At 36.0% G+C, this 14,859-nt stretch overlaps 1 protein-coding gene across 2 annotated transcripts in view; it reads right to left on the bottom strand.

Annotated features, from left to right (window-relative positions):
- ldb2a (LIM domain binding 2a) overlaps window positions 1-14,859 on the bottom strand; it is a 46,056-nt gene that overhangs the window by 2,051 nt on the left and 29,146 nt on the right. Inside the window, exons 4-8 of one of the 2 annotated variants that reach the window (XM_043257902.1) lie at window positions 12,334-12,456; window positions 9,936-10,019; window positions 7,684-7,807; window positions 5,861-5,914; window positions 5,115-5,248 (exon numbers count right to left, since the gene is read on the bottom strand). In XM_043257902.1, the coding sequence (XP_043113837.1) occupies window positions 5,115-5,248; window positions 5,861-5,914; window positions 7,684-7,807; window positions 9,936-10,019; window positions 12,334-12,456 (519 nt within the window). Of the gene's footprint in view, window positions 1-5,108; window positions 5,249-5,860; window positions 5,915-7,683; window positions 7,808-9,935; window positions 10,020-12,333; window positions 12,457-14,859 lie in introns of both variants that reach the window. The other variant, XM_043257901.1, reaches the window with a different exon arrangement.

Genomic DNA, 14,859 nt, shown 5'->3' with positions numbered 1-14,859 from the left:
ACCAACCAGACCCGGACATATAGAGAAAGTTGGATGGTAAAGAACCTGTTTGTGATTTGAAATCCCTAACCTTGAATTTAGCAAGCACCAATAAAAATGTTTAAATGTGGTAAATCGTTTGTATCCATATTAAGATATTCGTAAATGTATTTATATACATTATTTATAAAACACTTAATTTTTAAAAAAGTAATAATACATTAAAGCTATTTGTATTTATATATTAAAATGTATATAAATATATATATTTACATATTACAAACATGCATAATTAAATATAATATAGGTATAATAGGTAGATGTGATTAACACCTTTTTGAAATTATTTAAAGAGAATAATCAGAAATATTGAAAATTTGATATTAGAAATATATTTAATTAAAATATTGATTCATTGTGATTGCATTGTGTGATTAATAAGTCACAATGTTTTATGCATTCACAGCCTCACAATATCATATTTGGAGATTTGTTTGAGTTCATTCTTCTGTTCTTCTCTCTCTCTCTCTCTTTAGTTAAATTCTCAGGCTCTGATGAGTTAACTGGAGCACATGCTTGGCTGATCATGTGTGTCCTCTTACTATGGCATGGAAGCTCTTTATCTTTTCTGTTTACTCCTCTTCTAGCTCACATTCTATGTACGATTTCCAACTGTCCCATATAGAATTGGCCCGTATTTAAGAGGAACAAAATATTAGTTCTATATTTCATCCTTATGGCACAGAACTACATCAGCATACAATCCACATGCGTGAACAAACACAGATGAGACAAATTAATGGAAACTCGAACACTATTTTCTATATGAGAGTGTTCAACAGATCATTTCTTCAGCGTTAAGTTAATTTGCACTTAGCATGGTTATAGACTGCATTAATATCTGTTTTTCTGAGATGCATAAATGTGGCCAAGTGTAAATGAAATGTTCATATCCAATCAGACGCCAATTTAACTGATCAAGATGCAAGAACTAGTGGCCAAAAATAAATAGGCTGACAAAGTTACTGCTGCAAGAAACGAGAACAACAAAACTATAACCTTATTAACACTTTTATTTGTTTTTGTTTTTTTGCACGTTGTACTGTTCATCAGAACGTTCTGGATAGAAAAGAGACAATCTGTGCATTTCTGTGCATTTTTTTCACTGGATGTGTTGCTTTTAATTAAAATGTCTAAAATATAAAAAGCATTTAAAAGTATGTTTATGATAAAATATTTAGGCACAGTCAAATTCTTTAGTGCGAAACTGTAAATTGGCAGAAGTTAAAATAAATGTGTAGTAGTGTGTGACACTTTAGCATGACATTAAAATTAATGCAATATTTTTTAAATATCAGACACAACGAAATTGAATGTCAGTCAGACAAAATTAATGTGATCGCATCCTAAATCCATTTTACCACTTATTTCATTATTTTGCATAAATTAAATTGCATATGTGCAAAATAAGACACGGTGAGTAGCCCAGTAACACTTTACAATAAGCTTTTATTTTCTGAAAGCCTTAATAGACTTTATAGTATATGGTTAAAAATATTCTATGGATGGATGTCAATGGCTACCAGCAAATGTTTGGTTATACATTTTAAGCCGCACGCAAATGAACAATAATATATTTATAAATGACCATTGTGCTTGTAAAAAAGTATCTCATGATACCGAATGCATTAATTATTATTAACTTGCTGAACCAGCTAACCAAAGCGTTGTGTCTTTATGTCCCTTACTTTCCTGTTCTTTTCTTCTCTCTTACTTGCTATGAGTCTCGCACCTTTCACACACTACTGGACCTGCACTCTCTGCATATCCCATCTCTTGATTCAGCTCTTTTTACAGATTGATTTGTGATTATTTGAGCGCCGACTCTCGTGTGGTCTCGTGAGAGCTTTGGCTGAGACCCCAGTGTCACTGTCAGTCCTTCCCACCCCTCTGCTTCTTAATTACTCTCATTCATTAAGGTGGGCTTTTTGACTAAATAACAATATCCACACACTGATTTGTCAATTTGCATAGCTAATTAAGTCATTAGCTGAAATGTTACCGATTAGAAAAAAACCAACCCGCTTGCCAACGAGCCTTGAATTTGCCATCTGTTTTTGAAAGGCAACTGTCGCCCTGCAGTCTGAGTGTTAAACCGGGGGGCCCAGGATCACAAACGTTAGCACACACACACACACGTACAAACACACTCACGCAATCTTACGGGTTTCCAGCTGGTGGTTTGACGGAGAACTCTAATTGCTATCAAATGGAAAGGCTGTCCAGTGCTCTTGTCTAATTAGATGTAGCCTGTGGCTAAACCCACACTGAGCCGCCCACAGCAAAACAAACCGACTACCTGCCGCACGCAACGACTGGTTCTGGATCCACCTCCATTTGAGCTCGAGGAGCACAGAAAGCCCTCATTTGAGCTGGACATTGTTTAAGACTAGAGAAAACGTCCATGCATGTGCAAATCCAGACGCTTTAAACATGCGTGACTGACCAACTTGACGTTATACTACTAAAATTACAATTCTAGCACCAAAATATAACCACAAGGGGGCACTGTTGTAATACTGTTGAACGCAAGACCCCCCCTTCCTAAAACCTGGAGGTCACATGATCAGCTCATTGTGATTGGGCTCACGTAGGAGGCCGATCAGGCAGCATGCGATGACTGCACAGACAAAGCCAAGTGGCCATGCTACATATGTAACCAGCGTGTTCCTCTCCACGACGCACGGGGACATTGCTTACAACGAAGCTCGCTGCTTTTGAATGGGGAGTAAAGTGACGAGTGTTGTGAGACACACACCCCCGTATGACCACACACACACACACACACACACACACACACACACACAGGATCTATATGATAATGAGCGCTGGCACTGAGCCAGTTGCTCACACCAACAATTTTCTCTCTGCTTGTGTGAATGTGTCTGGTGCCCTCAGAGTGATGGCCGATGACTGGATACAAGCAGGACAGAATATATATGCAATTAGTGCTATATGTGTGCAGAGACAAAACTTCCTGAGAGAAAAGAAAAGAAAATATTTCATTTCAGCAGATATGTACATATATATAATTTTATATGGTTTTATATGTGATATAATAACATATGATATAATTAAATGGAGTAATATCATTTAAATAAGCTAATTTAAAATAAAATATTTTCATATCATTTCAAATAAATGAAATATACATTTTGGATTAGAAATTAGATTTTGCTTTAAGAAACTGGTTGAAATAAAAATAAACGAAAACAATAAAATAATCAAATAGAATAGTACCAAAAATGAAAGCTATACGCACACACACACACACACACACACACACACACACACACACACACACACACACACACACACACACACACACAATTATTAAAATGTAGACTAATATGAAAATAGAAAGTTAACTTAAAATATTAATGAATATTTTAAATAAATAAAGTAATAAGATATATAAAATATAAGTTATATAAATTATTATCTAAATACTGAGAAAATTGCATTTGAAGGTCTCCAATTAAAGTTCTTAGCAATGCTGACTAATTTTTCAAAAATTACATTTGAATGTATTTACGGTAGGAAATTTACAAAATATCTTCATGGAACGTGATCTTTACTTATATAGAATTTTTGACATGAAACATCTATCATTTTGTTCCATACAATGAAATTTTGACTATTGCTACAAATATATCCATGCAACTTAAGACTGGTTTTGCGATGCTGAGCTCAAAGAAAAAAGGAAAGCACATTTTTATATAGCAATGTTTAGGTTGTGTCATGTAAACAAACAGCTCTGGGTCTGAGAGACTGAGCTGGAACATGCAACAGTCTCTCCTCTCTAATCTCCTCTACGGCATTCATGTATCCAATTGTCCCTGAACTCAAGGGGAAAAGCCACACACTACAAATCCCATCATCCATCTGCAAACAAATTTACCGCCTCGCAATACCACTCCCCAAAAACAGCTTCAGCACTCGTGCGCTGTGTGTTTGACCCTGTAGTGTGCAAACTGGGAGAACACATCGACCGCCGGAGTAATGCCTGAAGAGGAAGCCTGGGGGATAAAGAGGCACTCTGGGATAAATGCCTCTGAATTGGGGTTAAACACTGTAAGTGGGTAATATAGGAATTGAAAATGAGGGCTAAGGAGTCTCTCTCTGTGAAGGTGCTGAGAGAGTATTTACTTTGGCATTGGGATTGAATATGCTTTATATTCTGTCACGGCCACATAACATTGCTATAATGTGTCATAACAGCACTTTAATGTGAGAGACACAGATAAATGGATAGTTCACCCAGAAAAAAGAAGATTCTGTAATTTAATCATTCCAAACCTGTACTGAGCATATTTTCTCTGTGAAACCCAAAAATAGAAGATTTGTTTGTACTCGTTAATATTTTCAACACAATTGCTATGAACAGAGAATGGGGCTTTTTCAAAAAAGATGTTTAAGCACCACATTATAAAATAATTCCTAAAAGAGATTCTCTGCAAGCGTTTGGAAACTATACTGTATAGTATTTTTATGTGAAGAAGAGACAGTTTACTTATTATACAGCTGACCGCTAACCAATGCAAATGAATCATTCAGTCTAGTTTCGTAAAATGAATCAGATGATTTACTGAAAATATTTGGCTCAAAAGAATGATTCATAATGAATCATATGTTCTGTTAAACTGTCAGGTGAGTTGTACAGTGCACATGTTTTGCATGATAATTTTGTGGGGCTTTTTTTTGATAGCCATTTGTTTTTATTATGTGCTTGACGCAAATGCATTTTCATGGAAAAATTATCGTTTTGTGGTGCATGACAAAAAGAGAGTCGTATGGGTTTGGAACAACATGAGAGTGAGTAAAAAGGACAGAACTTTTTCATTATCAAAGGAGCACTTTCTAAGCACAGGTCACTGGGATATGATCGAACGAGCTCCTGTCAAATAACTATTGCTGTGAATCAAAAATCCAGCCCTCTTTATATGTGTTGTGACAGCATAATCACATCCTTAGGACAGCAATCCGAGCAAAATTTTCATAACGTTTTGGATTGTTACACTGTGTACTGTAAGTCTGTGTGTTTGTAAAGAAGAAGATCTGATGCTTACAGGTACCTGGCTGGTCAGATTGAAGTTGTTGGCAGGGCTGCGTTTCTTGCCGCCAGCGCTGTTGCCAAGGCTACTGTTAGACGCACTGCTGGCCGAGTTCTTCCTCTTTCTTCTCTTGGTCGTGGTCTGTCGAGTGGGCTCTGCTTTCCACAAAACACACAAGCAGGCAGACACACACACAGATCAAAAGTATTAATAAAACAAAAAAAGCACACATCCTCACTCACGAACATGCCACAATGCATGCACACAGAAGAAGAAAAAAAGACTTTTTCAACATATACTAACACATATGGGTGAATACACAGGGAAAAATAAAGGAATGCATCTTGTTTTTTCTAAGAGTGAGAATCAAAGAGCATTCAAACATCTCCCAAGACATGCACTAGTAAGAGAAAACCTCTGCTTTGATTTGCATAAATGCTCAACAGCGCATACTGCAGTCTCTGCAGCCAGCCATGCATGCATACTTATATCAATAATGTCCAAATGTTGTTTACAGTCAATAAACAGCACTAACACTATCGTTAAAATGTGTTTTCTTATTAGGTTTTGGAAAAAACTTTTAATGAATATTAATATGAATGATATATAAACATTTTGAGTGAATATTGAAATATCCACCTTTAATCTCTCTTTCTATGCTGAGCATTCATGGTTCACACAGTGATAAAATGCATTTCATGGGTTTCAATTTAGACACAGAATGTAGTTTGCTTATCAGAAGGTGATTCAGAAGATGAGACGAGTACCTTTTTTGTGATTTGTGGGGAAAATTTCCGTTTTGAAGTTCTGTGGATGTCCAGCTGAAATCATAACCAAAGCAAAATTTATTTCCCAGATGCAACTTATAACAAATCAAGCTGTTATGCATAACTAAGACTGTTTGGGATCAGTCAACTCTTTTTACATTTTTTTTTTAAAGAAATTAATAGTTAAGCAAGCATACAATACATTAAAACAAACATGACATTAATGAAAGGTGATTATTATGAAAAGTGGTTATTGTATTTTAACTGCTTTTGAGTATGAAAAAATGCCTAAATGTGTAAACCGACTGAAAAATAGTTTTTTTAATGTTATAAATATTGTACAGCCATAAATTATTTAACTGATTTAATTTTAGTATAAATATTGGCACATTGTTAGTCATTACCGATGCCTGAAAATGAAATACATTTTCGAGGCTCTTACTAACCACACCCAGGGAGATGTTTCTATATTGTTTGTGCATGACAGATTTGACATAAAGTCAAATATAATAAGAAACAGACTGTACAAGGAAATCTGTTTTGATTTTCTAGATAAGAACTTTTATTTTCGTATGTTTATCGGTGCGAGTGTGTGAATGACGTACTAAAATGCCCCTGTTTCCACAGATACACATATACATGCGGAAAAAAAGGGGCAAAAAAACTTATCAGCATATAAAGGCAACCTTCTTTCCTTCCTGTTCTGAACACAAACGCTCTCCAGATTTCAAAAGAATGGGAGGAAAGAGGGAAGTGAAGCTAATAAGGAAACAACAATTACAGAAGATCCACTTGGATACGAATTGTGAGAAGGCCGGTGCTGACGACTGGACGGGGGTCATACGGGGTTTCACCCACAGGGAGCGGATGGAGGATGTGTTTCGGTCTCATACATGTCATGTTTTCACCGTTTAAATCATATTGCATATGTAAACCCTTCATGTGATCTAAAGACAAGTCTAAATCATTATTATTGATTGATTTGACCCCCCGAGGAGCCTACAGAGACATCAAAAGCTGGAGATAACCACTGATGTCTAATCCTTACTGACACATTCTACCAAATGAGAGTTTTGAGAAAGAATGAGCGAAAAAAGAGAAGTACAAACTGACCCGTGACCGTCCTGTTCTACCAGCCTCAAAACTACATGGACAATTTTTGCAGCTAACATTTTTCAACAGAAATGGCTACTAGCTGAAACATATTTACCTGAAATAACTTGAATGTATGATATGTATGAACCCAGCAGATAAAGTAACAGAATACAGGTGTGTATTTGCTCCTTAGTTTTCCTTCTACTGTATTTCATTTAATGTTTAATCAGAGGTTAATATTAGCACTTGTAGTTAGCAACATATGTCAGGTTTTTTATGTATTATCATGACTATTTATTTTTGTTTTAATTTTTAATTGTCTATTTATGTATTTGTTATTATTTGTTTCTCTATAAAGATGTATCTCTCTCTCTCTCTCTCTCTCTCTCTCTCTCTCTCTCTCTCTCTATATATATATATATATATATATATATATATATATATATATATATATATATATATATATGTTTCATATGAACATAACAGTTTGTTTATAAAAAAAGGTGCAATAAAAACAGAAATAACAAAATCCACACATAAAAATTTAATATACACTGTAAAGTGTGTAAAACCAGGTTTCCTTGATAGGTCCCACCAAGCTGCTGATTTAGAGCATATTTCCCCAAAGACCACGGTGTTAAACACACACATCCTTAAAGATCTGATAGAGCACAAAGTGATGGCGTTAGAAGCTTCCTGTAATACAGATGACACTGATTTGCTGTTACCTGGAGGGGCTACCATTCTTTGCCACTTCTGGAACAGACAGGTCTTTAGACAGTCTCTCGGGCTGAGGTTGTAGGTCTTGTGTCGGGACATCAGCTCTTGCATCGGCTCCAGAATGACACACAACTAAAAGAAGCACACAAAGAAAACACACAAAATCATTTACTGTCCAATATTATCATGTACAATCTCACAGCGGGTGGCCTGAAACTCACACGGATACGCACACACACAAATCATTTCCCACTGACAGGATCGTATCCCAGCGCTGCTGTATCCTCTCACTTCCACAGGTCCAGGGAAACAATCTCTGGATCCGGGCCCACAAAGCAGGGCTATTTCTAGTCTGAATGTGAGGAAACCTACAAGCTTCCTTGTCCATCTCGCCTGACAGTGGTCTGATTCGTCCGAGCACAGGAAACATCCTCGGTGTGGATATGCTGATAAACGCGGTGAGACAAATGGAGGTTTTTCTAGCGACGCTAATGAGTCACTTTTACGAGGTATTTTTACAGCACACCAAAGTAAGGATCGTGAGAAATCACCCCAGTGAGAGGAAAAATAATCTTGTTTACAGGAATTACAGTGTGCTACTAAAATCCGTGAGGCTGACCTCTCAATTAAATCAGTAAAAAAATTATGAGAATAAATAATAATAAATAAATATATAGGACCACATGACTGCATTTAATATGTACATGTGACCCTTTCGAAATTGAGATTTATATATCATCTGAAAGATGAATGAATAAGCTTTACATTGATGCATGGCTTGTTATGATAATATAGGATAATATTTGGATTTGAATATTTGAAAATTTAATTACTGAGAAAACATCCTTTAAAGTGATTCTTATGATTCTTAGCCATGCATAATATGAACCAAAAATTAAGTTTTGATATAATTACAGTAGAAAATGCACAAACTATCATTATGGAACATGGAACTTTGTGTATGTTCTAATGATTTTTGGCATAGATGAAAAAATCATTTTGACCCATACAATGTATTTTTGGCTATTGCTAAACTTAAGACCGGTTTTGTGGTCCAGGGTCACATACACTGATCATGTGCAGTGAAATATAAAGGGTACAAAAACCCTCTGTCGTGTCCAATAGTGTAAAAAACAGGTGCAGATTTGGCTGAGGGCACACAGACTTGCTGTTATAAGAGCTGCGTCTAATCCAAATTTAATTCACAATTCGGCTTAGGCTGCCTGCTGCATTTTAGCTCTGCGTTTATAAGCGAAGCTGTGCGTTTAATGTGTGGAACAACAACGAAGAAAGACACACTCAGTGGGAGAAAAACGGTTGTTCCGAAAACCTTGAAAGGGCCTTTTTTCTCGCTTCTCCCAGCAGCTCGCTATAAACAAGTTTGTGTTTTGCTGAGCTCGAGCTCAAGCGCAGAGAGAGACCCACAATGCCGCACCTCAATCGGGAACGCTCATTAATGTTATGCTAATTTTCTCTATCCAATTCATTTTCTCTCCCTCTCTTGTTCTCCCATTTGCAAAACGGAGCTGTCACTCACACTGAAATGACGAGAATAAACAAAGCCGCCATGAAGCTGGCTAATAAATTCTGAGCAGCGTTAACAAACACACACACATAGACACATTTAGTCACACATACCTGTAAAATGCACAGATTTGATAAAAAAAAAAAAAAACTTTTCAGTGCATTTGCAAAATGTATTACCATCGACATAAAGATGTAATTGCTGTTTTTGTTGCGATATGTTTTCAGGATAATATAATATTTTGTGGACATATACCATAGCATACAATATATCATAATATCATAATATAATACTCACTTTTTGACTTTAAGATTCCCCATTGTCTAACACAATATTTAAGGACCTACTATATATATATGTATGTTTTTTTCTACATTTTTGTTATATTACACCATAGGGCACTGTCCAATTTTTATTTGTCAACTACCTAAATTTATATAATATTATCCTTTTGTTATTCTAGAAGTTCAAAAAATGCATTTCATAGAGATATTTACGGCAGAAAAACTAAATGTAAATTTTTTGGAGCACAATTTAAATGATAAAGAAAATATGAAAAGTTGTTTATTAATTTAAATGCTTTTAGTTCATCCTGGGGCCTCTGGTTGAAAAACAACACGTCCATGTACCAAAATAACATGGCATTATCTTCTGATACCATCAAGTCACGCGGTGTCTCCACAATACTTTTTTGTATGGGAAATTGAACAAATGAACTATTTTCGTTCTGCCTACCCTGAGGTAGTTAAGGGTGAAGTTGGTCAGTCCCATGCGGGTGATGTTTTTGGAGAGCTGCTCCAGGACTTGAGGGTCTTGTGCCTGCAGGTGGACAAAAAAACAGAAGCGTATCACTTTATACAAACCCCTAAAATCCACAGCATGTTATTGACCAAAAGTAACACATATGATGCTTGTTCTTCATCCTTTTTTTATGAGACCCTGAATGTGACCACATATTCAGGCTTCCATATATTTGAGAGGCTCTCAATGTCGGGTGGCTGTGGCACTGAATCAGATGCTATTTGTGTGCTGGAGATATTCCAGTGATGCAATTTATCTGAATCACTGTGATTACACTGAATACATTTCTGATTCATATTTGGGGCATTGAATCTAGAGTGTGCTGCAGCTGCTAATTAATATTGATTGACTAAATGTAAATGTAAATTGTACAGTGCATTTTGCTGTGAATTACAAAAACTAAAGCTGTTTGTGTATTTCCTGGCAAATCATTGACCAGATTCATTAAGGTAAATTGTGTTAAGCAGCATGCATTTAATGATACAGCAATGACATTAGCCAATCATAGAGCTCCTGTCATTTGATTGGGCAGGGGAGAGTAAAATAGCAAAGTACAGAGAAACGTGGTTCCTGCAGTTTGCTCATATCCTCATTAGCCTTGATCAGATGAGTTTGACTCAATTTCTGTGTAACTTTACCCTTGTGTACGAGAATGAGACGATCAAACATGCTGCAGTAACTTTTGCACTATCCCTGTCAAAAATCTTTCAAAGCCCTTTCTCCCTCATTCACTCTCTCTCCCTCTCCACCGGAACACGGGGCCCCAAAGGGCCCAATTTAAGAGCATGTGAATTTCACAAGTTACTGTGAACAAACTTTCTAAAACTACACTATCTCTGAATCTACAAGAGGGAGAAATGAGTTAAAACTCAAATGTGGTTTAAAGCTCAATATATTGGGCTTAAAAAAGCAACGAGTCATTAAAAGTTATGTTTCATAAGGTGAAAATGATACAACCCTCACATTTTCAGATGCTTTTATTTCCTTCAGCGCAGTATGTCAGCTGTATTCATTACTGATTACAAATTACTCATTTGACCTTTAGATTGTGCTTTTAATTTTTTTTTCATTCAAGGCAGATTTGATATCCCTAAATAAACTGGTTGTAGAAATAATTTCTTCATTCGTTCTATAATTATTCTCTCTTGTCAGTTCCATTCACACCGGACGCAAGTGACACAACAAACGCAAACAGAGCCCAGTATAGGAATAACTGGATGCGTCATTTTATTTCTGATCCACTTCAGCAAAACATGTAAATGGATTCTGAAGCTTTGCTTTGAAACAGACAATGACGTGATTATGGCAGTGCCTGGTGTACACGTGTGTTATGGAGCACTCATGATCTAAACCAAAAATAGATACAGTATTTATTAGTATTTATAAAGCACATATAAGTAACCATAAGGTACATCCTCACAAATGAGGGGTTTATTGAGGCAAACGTCAGAGTTAATGGTTAGTTAACAGCAAGAACTGGACCTTAAAATAAAGTGTGACCGAAAGGTTAATTGAGCAACAAATCAGCATATTTTCGATTGATTTCTGAAGGATCACGTGACACTGATGACTAGAGTAATAGCTGATAAAAATTCTGCTTTTCTATTTCAATAACTAAATAACTATAATATATTTCGTTAATATTACTGTTTTTAATCAAATAAAAGTCCTGTAGATCTGTCTTTGTCAAGCTTTTAAACGTAAGCTAATCATGGGGCATTATTTATATCACTTCATTATTATTAATTTCCTATGTTATAATTAATACATGATTACCATAAGTAGTGACAATAGTGTCCTCCTCTGTGCATATCTCTGATGTTTGTTTTTCTACATTTTATTTTTTATCACGACTATTTATGACAGCAAAGAAAACAGGCTGCAAAGCATCCAGAGCACATCCAGACAGCTTCTCCAGAGACGAAAACCCACTATTACAAATCCAACAGTGATAATGTCAAATGTAAATGACCTTTATTGGCACAAGTGTGATATTTAAACTGCCCAGAATTATTTTAGGCTTTCTTACCTTTTTAAACACAAGCTCATCATGTGACATTATTAATATCATTATTATAATTAATACATTATTACGAGAAGCAGTGGAAAAAGGCAGAGTGCCTGTATCCTGTCCTTCTCTGTGCCCTGATATTTCAATGGTCATCCTCGATAAGCCTTAATATTTGAATGGTAATGCAACATTTGACTAAAAAAGTAACATTTTTGTAACTTTTATAAAATAAATAGCTTGGAGCTGATATACTGCACACACACCTGCAACCAAACCATGTGACAGCGCATCCCTAGGATGGAGTGGTGATATCAAACTCACATGCATGGCGAGAATGCTCCGTGGGATAAGTTCCCGATACTGTCTGATGTTGAAGTGCCATGTCTTGATTCTCATCAGATCATCGAAGGCGAACTCCAGAATCAACCGGCCCTCCGTACACACCTGACAACACAAACATTCAGAAACCTTTGATGTATTAAAGAGTCTCTATTTCTCATCACGAAGAAATACATTTTAGCTCAGAGAGCCACAGAATGCATCACCTTAACGCAGATCATATTTTATGGCAGTTGGGCTTTTCAAAAAAGATGACAGTTTCATTTCCTAATGAAAGGTGTTTATGTTGTAAACCTGAACTGAAGGCCAAAGAAATGAAAATTCTTGAGACGAGCTTACACAAACAGTAAACAACAAATTGCTGAATACATGCAGAGGTCATAAACCATTAGCAATTACCGAAATATATATATATATATATAAAAAAACAGGATGAGAAAAACATTTTTGCTGAATTTAGAGCTGCGCTACTCGTAGCCCCAATGTTCTGTTGCTGGGGCAACCGGAGGATGAGGAGGAGGAAGAAAGGGAGGGAGAGGAAGGGGGATTGGGGGGTGGAAGCGTCAGCTGATTAGTTGGCATGGCAACGGCAAAGATGTAATCCCGCCAGAGCCACTCTAATCAATGCCCTCAGCACAGATGGTCTCTGGAGGATCAACAAGAAAAGAGGCTGGCGGGAGAGCACAGCGCCATCACATGACCACACTCTTTCACATTCTCTCGCTCGCTCTCCCCACTTTTTTCATCTTCTGTATGCTTCTCCTGCTCTCTGAATCTGTTTTTGTTTGTCTCATTCTTCCTCCAGCTCTCCTTCTTTCCATCCTTCGCTCGGCACTATCTCACAACAACATAACATGCTGAGGAAAAGACAAAGTGAAAATGAAAGCATCTGTCTTTCCCTCTTGCTATACACTGTACTGCTCCACAGCTCTGCTTTAGGATGCGTTTTAAAATTAAACTGGTCCAGCCAATCATTAGGATACCGAAACATTGGTTACTCCTCATATGTCCAGTAGTGGATAGACTATTCTGTTGTTGTTGTTTTTTTCAGACTATGACCGTGCCACATCTGAAATGAACATTTACTTTGTAAAGAAAAAAAAATGTTTAGATTTTTTTTTTTGATAGGACAGATCATAGCTGTCAGGAAGTGAAGCAGTAGAGAAAAAGGGGGATGGGATCGGGAAAGGTCTGTGAGCCTCGCCTGAAATGTACTGAATGTCAACAAACTGCCCACGAGGCTACCGGCAACGACAGTAACATTTTACATATATTCATTTAACAGACACTTTTATTCAAAGCAACTTACAGCTGAGGAATATGACAAGCGATTCGTCATAATGAGACAAATTATTTTGCAATCTCCTTAGTTTTAAAATAGTTAATTTCATACCTAGCATTTTTAATTCATAGCTTGCATTTTATGTATTCTAAATGAGCACAAGTGGCAAATGAAATATTATTGCATATATAATGCTCTAAGAAAAAAATTAACAAGTTGGTTTAAAAGTACACTTCTTAAAAGTAAACTTTTGAATGAAAATTTATTAGGTGAAAAATAGTTGTCAGTTGAAATTTGGGTAAAATATGATATAACTGTTACACAAGTAATACTGAAAAGGCTTATGTCTGTGTCAAGTTCTCAAAGTTTTTAAACTTTGATCATTTTATAACAGACCTCCACAGATTAAGGCTCTGGGATGAGGTAAAAAAAGATCGACAGAATGAAAACATTAGAAAAGTACAATAAATGCATAATGCATGGTAAAATTAGCAAACAAACAAAAAAAAATTAAATACTCAAAATAAAATATACACAAAATGAACAGTTTCCAAGAAAATTTTATCTTTACATACTTTTTTACATACTTTTTGATAAAATAAAATAAAACAAAACAGAAAAAAACAAACAACAAATGAATCAATCAATCGTTCAATCAATTTCTGGGACATAAAAATGCTTAAAAAAGAATATATGAATTAAATGTTCCCAGATTATGTACAAATATGCAAATGATTACAAAATATCTGCTGTTATGTGTTCGACCATTACTCCTAATACAGCACTTGATTAATAAAGTACAGCTGTGATTTTATAATCAGTTGCTCAAAGACCAGTGGGTCTCCATCCCTCTGTAATGATAAGTACTCAGGCTCTTGTATGGATTAGAGTGGATTAGTCCATATCAGTGTGTGAAAATAATCCAAAGTGCTTGATGGACAAGGTGGAAACATAAAATCTGTTGATAAGTGGTTTAACCCTCTGATGCATGATGTCCACTACAGCTGAAGATCCTTATAAGCTATTTGTAACCACTGCGGGTGTGACGTTACCTCCAAACCACCATGGGCCAGTGACCTTTGACCCTCTCATAATTCAACAATTCGACTCTCCTATTTGTAGGTCATTACATTTTTTTATTACAACTGTTTATGACAGTAAGAACTGAAGCTCCAAAAGTGGTGAAGCATCAAGTAGCTCTATTTTACATTTCATAAGATCCTGAC

The sequence above is a fragment of the Puntigrus tetrazona genome, chromosome 14, assembly GCF_018831695.1.
Source record: "Puntigrus tetrazona isolate hp1 chromosome 14, ASM1883169v1, whole genome shotgun sequence".
Taxonomy (NCBI): Eukaryota; Metazoa; Chordata; class Actinopteri; order Cypriniformes; family Cyprinidae; genus Puntigrus; species Puntigrus tetrazona.
Note: the sequence above shows the minus strand (reverse complement) of the source record. Positions and strands in the feature narration are given on the sequence as shown.